Source organism: Chanos chanos, chromosome 12, assembly GCF_902362185.1.
Source record: "Chanos chanos chromosome 12, fChaCha1.1, whole genome shotgun sequence".
Classification (NCBI taxonomy): Eukaryota; Metazoa; Chordata; class Actinopteri; order Gonorynchiformes; family Chanidae; genus Chanos; species Chanos chanos.
The window spans coordinates 7,987,052-7,997,796 of record NC_044506.1 but is presented as its reverse complement, the minus strand read 5'-3'; the positions used below and the strand labels follow the sequence as shown (position 1 = coordinate 7,997,796).

Here is a 10,745-nt window from a genome sequence, read left to right as displayed (position 1 = left end):
ACAGAAATAACGTTTCACTTAAACTACAAATAAGTCTTTGGTCCTTGGTTCTTGAAATAAGAAAGAAGGTTAAAAACCACAGTCAGAACAGAGTACAGCCTCCGGATTTGATTTGTTTTTTTTTTTGTTTTTTGTTTTTTTTGTCCCCTATTTTCGTACCCCACAAAGATAAAGGGCAATTCATAACTTACAAACATTTCATTAAAAATACAAATGGGTTAAACATGACAAGAAAGCAGAGATGTTTATGACGTATCAATTATGTTTCCATGCACTTAAGAGTCCATGTGACTTTCCCTCTCGAGATCCAAGACAGTCTGCGCAAAAGTCTTTAACTTTTAAAGAAGTCTCAGACATCAAAGATATCAAAACATAAAGAAAAAGAAAAAAAAAACGGCTCGGAACAGATTTATTTTACAGCAGTGTTCATCATAACTTAATGGGGGGAGGTTAGCATTCAGAGATTTGGCAAAAAAAAAATTTACATTTTCTCTTTATTTTCCTCTCTTTTTTAACTTTTCCATCCTTCAAAAGGTCCCAACCATTGCTACAGATGAACAGAATGTTCTACCATACCCCCATACAGAAGAGGAGAACTGAAAATGTTGCACAGTGTCATGTCTTTTTGTCCATCTTTCATGTACCGCTCAGCTACAGGGCAACCACGTCTGGTAGGAGCTACTGCAGGTGGTCATTGGGGAGTGAACCCGTGCCACGTAGTAGTTGCTGAAGTTGACATCTCTGACGTAGGGCGCAGGTTGGTAATAACAGGTGACGTTGGCCAGAGCCGGGATGGCGTTTTGTTCAGCCAGGACACGCAGCGCCAGGGCAGAGATGAGCGCCAACGTCTGCCGCCGTTCGTGGCTCATGAGACAGACTGTGCTCTCATCCACAACCCGCCGTAGCGTGACCAGACACTCGTACCGCTTGTGCTCCATGCCCGCAAAGTGGTTCTGCAGGTAGGCCTCCAACTTGCGCTGCTGTTCGCAGATGTCCGGGAAGTCGATGAAGAAACGTGAGCACATGTAGCGCTGAAGCGTTTTCATCTGCGCCTCTGAGGCCGGTCGGAAACCCCGCACCAGCAGGTGGCAGTATTTCAGAAGCCCGCCGCCACGGATCTCCTCGGGACTACGCGTGGCGATAGTCTTGGAGCGCAGGTGGCTCAGGGCCTCCTCAAAGTCACCGTACATGCTCTCGCCCAACACGGTGGGGTGGAAGCTTTCGGACATGGGCGTCTCTGAGCAGCGGTCAAAGAGCAGGAGCGAGTCCAGAGCGATCTGAAAGGAGTCCACGCTGAACTCAAACTGCCTACGCAGGGAATCCACGAATTTGAGTTCCACGTTCTTGCCGGTGTTGTTGGAGAGGGAGATGAGGCTCCAGCGATCTGTGTCGTTGCAGACCTTCACGAGCTTCTGCACGTAGGCCTCTTTGAGCGTCAGGGGGGTGATGCGGTCGCGGCTGACTCCCTCCGGCAGAAAGTCCAACAGGCTGTCCAGCACAACGTCCTTCACCAAGCGGAAAGTCTTGTCGTCGGTCAGGCTTATGCCGAAGATCAGGTCTAGGTCTTTATACCCCAGGCCTGTGTCCTGGTGAAGGACATGGCTGGCAGCTGAGCCGTTCAGCTTCACATCACGAACCACTACACCCTGCTCCTCCAGTCTTGCCCGTACCACCTACACCAGGAAGAAAGAAAGAAAGAAAGAAAGAAAGAAAGAGAGAGACAGAGGGAGAGAGAGAGAGAGAGAGAGAGACAGTGAGAGAGAGACAGACAGACAGACAGACAGAATTAGATGGATGATGTCCTATTTCTAGATTCAAGCATGACACACATGGTCATGTATGAAACACTGCAATTTTTGTTTGAGCCCCTTAAATCTGTAAATCTAGACTTCCAAGCTAGTCCTGCTCCTTTACTTTAGGAAAGAGAAAACACTGAGAGAAGAAAACAGTACAATATGTACTGTTATGTGAAGAGAACACCATTGCTCAACACTGAAAACACTCGGTCAAGTACTTTACCTTTCAAAGTCAAGATTTGCTAAGATTAATGTCCTTCTCTAACACACCATCACAGGCAGACAAATTACTGCTACCACCTCTGAACACTTCTCCAGTTAAGTCCTCAACTGAGGTGGGGGAATTTTCAGCGGAACCTTAAACTCCCAGTGAAAACAGTAGTGGAAAACAATAACGATATTCATCACTTCTCTCTTTGTCAAGTGAGTTGCCTTCTCCAAAAGGTTTCTCTTCCCTCTGTGGACTCCTGGGTCTCATCTATCCTTGATTTGACACAGAAGAGGGGCTAAGCCATATCTCTTTCCTAGCAAGGGTTTGGGTTCTCCTAAAGCATGCAGATTATCCTTGGGAACTGACAAGTCCTTACTTGTCTCTTGTAAGAAGTCCTGGCAGCCTTTTCTCTGGAGGCCTTCCATGTAACCTCATGGTAGATGCCATGCAAAACCTTCAGTGGATAACCTGACTTACGCTGCCAGTGGTTCAGTCTGGTTCGTGTTAAACTTTTCAACTCTTAGGTGTCTTTTTCTTCTATACTGCAAGCAAAAAAAAAGCCTAGGATACCACAGTAAAATAATACACTTAGCTGTCTGTGATGTCTGGAGTGCATGGGAAACCACTTTGTCAACGACCGCAATATATCTTATCAAGTTCACAGTTATTATGACTGGTGTCGCTCCGTCTGCAAGCTCTCTGCCAGTTCTCTCTGTCTGTCAGAATTGGTCGTGCAACTGTACAATCTTATCTTTGAAAGGTGTCAAATACTTTTAGACTGTCATGTAATTACGAGATTTAAAAAAAAAAAAAAAAACAAGAACAAGAAGAAAAAACAAAAATGAGCTGGACCAATCCTGAGCCAATCATTCTTTTGATACTGATGAATTTTATTTTTTTTTTTAACCTGAGAATGACCCACCGAGATTTTACAGAGATATCTGTGCGACTACTGTGAAAGATTCCAAAAGACTAACCGCATTAAAGGGAAAACCTTTTTTTTCAAAATTTGATATTTTTTACAGTATAAACATGACTGTCATTCACTTCAGCCAGTGCAGCCAACCAATTTCTCACTGCAATCATAACTAATTCAGATAATTCAAAAATTCAAGATGATAACCACTTTGAAATGGCGACTCACAGCCTGAAATTCAAAGCCTGACACAGGTCATTACAGTTATTTATAGGGAATTTCAGTATAAAATCATGGCCTGGCAGCAAAAACCTGTTCTATTCTATACTGGGCTAACATTTCACTGTAACAGAAGCAGACGTGTTTTGTTTTCTCTCATGTATCCCTCAGTAAAGATACAAATATGAGAGATATGTCTGGGTGTCGGCCACCTGTGAGTAATGGCAGCTGATCACTGTGGGGAAGCCCATGGTCATATATCTCCAGGTCTGAGACATCAAGCCCTAAATGGCCCCACCACTTCTTTGGCAGCTGTGCCAGCACTTTAGGATGGCTTTCGTCCTCATTCATTCATGAATTTAAACAGCTTCCCTGATACCTTCAACCCACATTGCCTCAGGAGAGTCTGTGGACCCATTTGTCTCCATGGTTAACATGTCTTAACAAAGTCCATTTTTCACAGAGTCTAAATGTCATTCACTCTTTCAATCCCCAACAGCAGTGGAAAATGCTCGGAGTGAAATCAGGATCAATCTTAGAGACGAAAAAATCGCCACTTTTCCCCCCCATTTTCCTACAAGTATGGTTGCTGGAAAACTACTCACAATGAAAAATTACCATGGAAAAAAAGTATTATGCGTTAAATATAAACTCAGGATCAGAGGTATACATGAGACGTCGTTGCAATGGACCCATTTCAAGGATGACAGTAATGAGTTTCGGATTTCCAACAGCAGGGGGTTACTGGCAAGCTATTTTAATGTTATTGTATTTTTCCATTCCAAGTGATGAAGGGTAATGTGTTTATATTAGTAACCAAACACTTGAAAACATATGGGGGTTTGACAAAACATAGAATTCATATGAATGTAATCTAACAATGGTTTCATGGAACAAATCAACAGCTCTTGCATAAATAGTGACCTCTATGATACTTATATACCACACTTAAAAATAAAAAAACAAAAACTGATGTGATAAGCAGATGGACACAGATGGTTGAATTTGAGAAAGGTAAATATGACTCACTATTGCTAGTCAAACAACAGCCTGTGACGTGACGCTATGTCAAAGATATGTTTAGACACTCTTTAATGTGGGAAGCTATTCGCTGTTCTATTGTGATGGTAATGAGTTTAACATTCTCTTACAAAACACAGTCCCCTGAACCACAATCTTTTGGACATCTAAAACAAATATCTATTTGTACCGGGCCTTAAAAAAGACAGGGAAAAAAAAATGGGAAAAGCGAAGCAGTTAAACACTTCCATCCACTCAATCTAGGACACTTGTAAAAAAAAAAAAACAGAAAAAAGGAGTGGACCGTCTGCCACTGCTGCTGACAACACCTAGGCCACGCACTCAATCATCAACCGTCTCTTTTTCTGTCTTCTGTTTGACTGGTTCCGTTTTTCATTTTATTTGTTGCGTAACCATTGGAGTGTGTTTTCACACAGCATTTTACTGGGTTTGGCAGGGGATTTGGCCAGCCATTTGGCGTCTCATTGCCCCCTGGACACCACTTAGCCGCTCTGGGCAGCAAGTCATACAGACCTGGGCCAAATAATAAGGGGAATGAATGAGAGACTTTCTCAGTCCCTGACTGGCATAAGCCAATACTGAATCACAATTACAAGCGAAATACAGTATATGATGAAGAATAATATAATCTGTTTTTTTTGGATTTACTGGAATTTCTTTCCCCTGAAATTCTAAACGGTGGGATGGCCAAGTAACTCAGTTTGAAGTCTTCACTGTGTTACTGTTTGTAAGTTAAATACTTCCCTGTACTGTTAGTTAATGAGATTAATGTTTGTTAAAAGCTCTTGGCTCATTTAGTTCATGTAAAACAAAAAAAAAATGGCAAACCTGTTGTTACTGGATTAACTGTTAGCAGATGATATGCATTGGCACATTTTTAGAGGGAGCACTTTGAAATCTTCTTGCTACTTGCTCTTAAGGCAATCCATTGCAGTCTGTCTTCCCAACACTAAGAACAACCTGTTTACCTGTTAGCTGTGCAAAAGATATGGAGTCATCTTGTAAGCCATTGACAGCCACAATGGTATCCTGTGGGATTCGTTTTCAGTCTAGAAAAGGAGAACCAAGGTATTTTTCTAACCTGACTGATTTCTGGCTCAAAAGTCTACTGTTACAAGAGTTACTAATCCAGTTTTAGGAGAGTGCTGGCCCAACAGACCACTTCTACCTGCCAGCAGGAGACTTATGTATGTAACGCCACAAAGGTAAAATGAAACCACTGTGAACAAAATCACACAACACAAGCCTAGTGTTCCTCATCGAAAGCGAGAGAAAAATCTTTCCCCCCCGAGTAGTGACAGTATGTCTACAGCTTCCTTAAAATGAAGCGAAAGCAGACGATCAATATTTATTTCAGCTGACTTTTAAATCTGTCCAAGAAATCAAAGGATGCCAAGACAATGATTAGAAACACTCTTTCAAAGGGCTGAAATCCATGAGATTTGTTGACTAAAACCATTTTGAGAAGAAGAAGGTCGTCTGAAATACTTACTCAGACTAATCCGAAACCCCAGAAAAGTCTGACACTGTGTTTTGCTTAAAGATTTCACAAGTTTCTTAAAATATAATAATAGCCCCATAGGTTTTACACAACACATTGACAAAATTTGTTTTTAAGTCCACTGTTCCTTAGTTCACAGTACCACGCTGTATGCCTTTGAGTGAGCTGCCCTGAATGTAAATGAATACTGTAGACTGCTATAGGTCCACTTCCAGTTCATTCTGAGGTCACTCCAATGCTGCAGGGGTAATGCTCCAAGGGACCACAAAACACATCTGCATCGTACTCTAAACCCGTTAAAAAGAGCTTCACTCTTAGCAGCAACACAACTGCTGTTCTAGTCCCTTCCAATATATCCATGACTATGTTTTGAAAACTGTTTTGACCTAGGCGCTGTTTTGTATTTTCCACTGAACTACCGAATGGAGGAAATGCACAGCAAAAGAAGCCTCCCTAATGCTAAACACAGATGGTATTAAACGCAACTGAGTTGTCTGGACCTCTGAGTCTTTCAAAACAATATTTTCTACATGATGAAGCAAATCCAGGATTGGCTATATGTCGTTTTGATAGTAATGATTGGAATTAATGAACTTGCATAACAGGCCTGAAACCATACCAAGAACATTTACATATAGGCACTCCTATTTCTTAAAGAATAAAGCCTACAGATTTTGTAATTCATTGCGTAACGCTGACCAGACCGAGACTTTACCGCCCTCAGCCGAAGTATGACTGTCATAAATGTGACGATTTAACAACACTAACCGAATCTCGAATCTGAGGGTACACAACAAGAGAAACACCCAAGAGCTTCACTAAATCATCATTAGGGAAGGCTGACAGGCATTATTGGCCTGCATATAGTATTTTAAAGCACAATCATTTTCTTTTTCTTTCTTTTTTTTTACATTTCAAAGTAAGACACGGTGAGATAAAGAGGTGTTAAGTCTACCATGTCACCCTCTGATCTTAGCCATGACGGAAATAAAATATTGGCGACCGACGAATGCCGACGGAGCCTCCTCGTTTATCAGACAGGATAAACAGTAGCTGCCCATGTACCTTCGTAGACGGAGCGATAAATCGATTGAAGGAGAAATTATTTGCGCAAGCGTCTGATAACTGAGCGAAGAATTTTCGTAACCATCTGATAACTGCTGGAATTCAGCCAACACGACTTTTTTTGTCTTGTGTCGTTTTCTACTGTGGCAACGCGATCCAGCTTCGTCACCGCGTTCTAGTAATGTTCATTTAAAATCGAAAAATGTCCGAATGAAAGTGAAATCGCACTGAAATCTAAGATATTATTGCGTTGTTAGTTATACATGTAGAAGTATAGAAGTGCTGTTTGTATCACAGCTCGTCTATATTGCACCAGACTTCAAGAGAACGATGTAGAGAATGATAAATAAACACTGGTCTACATGGGGGAAAGTTGTGCAATGAAACACAGGACAAGACTGTATCTCACACGTAAATCGTCAAATTCAGAGCTTCAAGGCTACTTCAAAGAGATGAGAGCCGTATGGTCAAGCACGGTCAAGCACAATCAAGCGTTGGAAGAAACTATAATTAATGGGAAAAAAATGATCTACCCTCAAAGTGTGATTCAATAATAATAACAATAATAATAATAATAATAATAATAATAATAATAATAGTAATAGTCGCAGTTGTGAGGTCTACTTGACAAAACAGCTTAGAGACATCAGCATTACACTAATGTCTTAAGTACCTTGTGAGCTGTTACTTTAAGTTTGAGATCTGTGAGCATACCTGGACAATTTGCCGGGGTTTCACGGATAACGTAGGGAAGTTTCCGCGTCCATGGATTGGGACGCTCTCTCCAAGGATGGAGTCCAAACGTTGCACCTGCTCCCAAGACAGTACACAGAACCGCCGACTCTCTTCCAACGCATCCCCGGAGGACATGGCGAAAGTAGCCAAGTGTTTCGAATCTCCGAGAACGATGTGGGTTAATAAGGGCAGCCAAAGGCAAGGATTCCCAAAGAGCTGAGATTTAATTCAGCATTGAAATCCCAAATTCTAGACCCAAAAAGTCATGATAGTTCAACTGCTCTAAGAGTTATGCGGGGAAAATGACAAATTAAGAAGAAGCAAACAAATGACAGTGTGAAAAAGTTCAGTAAACAAGAATCGTCACAGCTAAATACTGTAAATTCCTCGCTTCTAATCCACAGACGTCGATTTAAAGAAGTCTGCACTTCATAAACTCTGCCTAGACTGAGTGTACAAAAAAGCTTTAAAAGAACCAGGATTAACATACACACGCCCGATTGGTCAGACAGACAGTTTATGAATACTTAAACGTCCATAAGAATTGTAGTCCGATGACACACACCCACTTTCTTCTGCGTCAGAATCAACTCACCGATCATTGGCTGGAGCACAGGCATACATTGCGTACACTATGGAGCACAAAGTAGCATACTAAATGTAGTTTGAGCGTTTCAGCATTGGATTTTGTAAACATAGCATTTTTACATCTGTTCTGTATTGCTTTTTCTCCATGATAGCTATCACAGGGGGAGACTGCGATAAAATGAAACCATGTTTCCCGTACAAACTTTCAGAGAGGTAAAGTCACACAAAATTTTATTTTATTTATAGGCTGCAATGTTCGTTACAGCTTTGTGCATGTAGTTCTGATAACTTTTCTAATATAAAACGTATACCAATTAAACATACTGCTGTACTTGACGTGGGTAGAACATTCAAATACATACTGCTACGGAACTCTTTGCTTGAATTCTTTCCTTATTAGAAATCTGTACAGCAGTGTAAAGACGCAAACATGTTTCTTTCTTTTATGAAAATCAGATGTTTATAAACATTTAAGTCTCACAAAGACTTTAAACCTTCGCTTAGCTTCGTTTCATTTAAAAGTAAATATTTGACATCTTTTAAATTAATGAGATATTCGTGGCTTCTAATAAGATCGATGTCCTCTCTGTTTTTAATCATTTGAAGGGAAATGTCCTATTTTTATTAATACACTGAAATTCAGGACATATAACAAACAGCTGCAAATGAACTCTTCTAAGTCCCAATATTTCTGCCTTTTGGCATTTGAGGAAAGTTTGTTTGCATGTGTGATATTGCAAATCTGTGTCTCTCTATGATACTGTCACAGGGACGCGTGGAGCAGAAGGGGTTGAGGTAACAGCAAATCATCTAAGAGAATGTGATAAGAGATAGGCTGGAATGGAAAAATCAAAGAGCCGTGGCGACTTTTCTCTCTTTTTCTTTTTCTTTTTTTTTAAATTCCCAGTTCCCATAGCAACAGTAACCCCCATGGTCAATCATCCACCCATTGTGGTGGCGGTCAGACATGACGTGGGGGAGGCAGGTGCGTCAGTGCGCTAATAATAACAGAAGCTCCAGGGAGAGGTGGCTTCTCGCGGTCGTCTCTCACACAGCCTCACTTCCCAGTTCGCCTCAGGGTCTCACCGTGGTACGATAGAATACGCTGTGACATTTTGTAAGGGCAACGGGCGGACAAAAAAAAAGAAGGGATTGGTTAACAACAATGTCATCGGTGTATACCCACACAAAATTCATTCAAGATGTCCTCCCCCATACGCAAGCCTGAGTGTGACGGAGGTTGAAAGCAGCACATGTATACACACACACACACATAAAGATATGTACATAGACGTATAGACAACAAAACAGAAAAACAAATACATAATCCATACAGTACGTAGATTTCAAACACAAACTAAACTAATATGGGCTTCCAAAAGAATTCGTTAAACCCTTTTTGTAATGCTGAAAAGTTTTATTGATCTCAAAGCCTCACAGATGTGTGCCGCTCGCTCGGTCACGTGTGGTAGCACTACTGTGCTCTAGAACTCAAGGAGACAAAGTGTGAATGAAACAATGGAACAGGTCCAGGCAGTCTTTGGCTCGCGTTTAGTCGAAGCTGGTCTAAAAGCGTCCTGGCATTCGTCAGCAGACAGGTTCTGGTGGGGGGTGGGGGGGGGGGGGGGTGGACATTAGGAGAACGTTTTTGGCCATGTCCATCACGCTCAGCGAGCTTTACGTGAGAGAAGACATTTCCATTCATTTACACAATTACCTACTGCCTGATGGCAGGTTGCCAGATCCTCCTTTTTTTTCTTTTTACGCCTTCTGTTCAGCTTTTCCATCCCTGCTCATCGTCTCTCCGGGAGGCAAAGCAAGAGGACAGACATCTGCGGGGGGGGAAAACGCCCACTCGTAGCCTTGAAATAATCTCATAAAGTGGGTGACAGGTAATTCAGTGCGAATGGGAAATTGATGGACTAATTTATTTTTTTTGCAGAAATAGAGGGAGGCCTCTGTTTTGGCGGAGTGAAATTAATCTTTGCGATTGATTCAGTGTCCAGGTAACAGTTACATCTGAGAGTGTTTAATCACCTGTCTGATCATCGAATGCCAATGGGGATTAAAAGTTTATTAACTTAACGCGACGCCACGGTCTTACGTCAAGCACAAAACTAAGGGCTGCAGGCAAATCTACTGATGGGGTTTCACTGTGCAGGAAATGTTCTGTTGTTGATGTATGATTATCCATTTCTTCTGCTGCTCTGCAATATTGAAGAAAAATGATCCAGTGTAGCGTGGTTCACTAGCTGACAATCAATCAATTTCCCGTTCCTGTTTTTTCTTTCTTGCTTTTTCTTAGCACTGACAGATGGGTGCAGTTACTGTAAAGGAGTCAAGCAAAATAAAATTCATGTTCTCACAGTTACGCTGGCCAAATGTGATGGCATTCGTACGTGGTGAGCGTTCTCTGAGTCCGACGGAGCTAAATTCAGCGGTGAGATTTGTACTTCTCTCAAAGATTACATTTATATTGAAGGAACTGTAGCGTAGGTTATACAAATTGCCACCCTGAGTACATTATTACAGTGTTACTGATCAAACACAAAGGCCATCACCTTTGCAAACATCTTAAGTTTTCCTATGCGTCACTGTTAAACAGAGAAACTTGCAACACAGTCTATAAATCATATTCATCCTTCCTTCTATGGGAGGAACTGAGTATATAAC

General features: G+C 41.5%; 1 protein-coding gene across 1 annotated transcript; it reads right to left on the bottom strand.

Moving 5' to 3' along the window:
- Positions 1 to 624: 624 nt before the first annotated feature.
- On the bottom strand, positions 625 to 7,619 carry tent5bb (terminal nucleotidyltransferase 5Bb). Its single transcript, XM_030789309.1, has 2 exons — positions 7,464 to 7,619; positions 625 to 1,673 (listed from the first exon to the last, which is right to left on the bottom strand). The coding sequence occupies exons 1-2, from the start codon at positions 7,617 to 7,619 to the stop codon at positions 648 to 650; spliced, it is 1,182 nt and encodes a 393-aa protein (XP_030645169.1). The 3' UTR covers positions 625 to 647.
- Between the last annotated feature and the right edge of the window lie 3,126 nt (positions 7,620 to 10,745).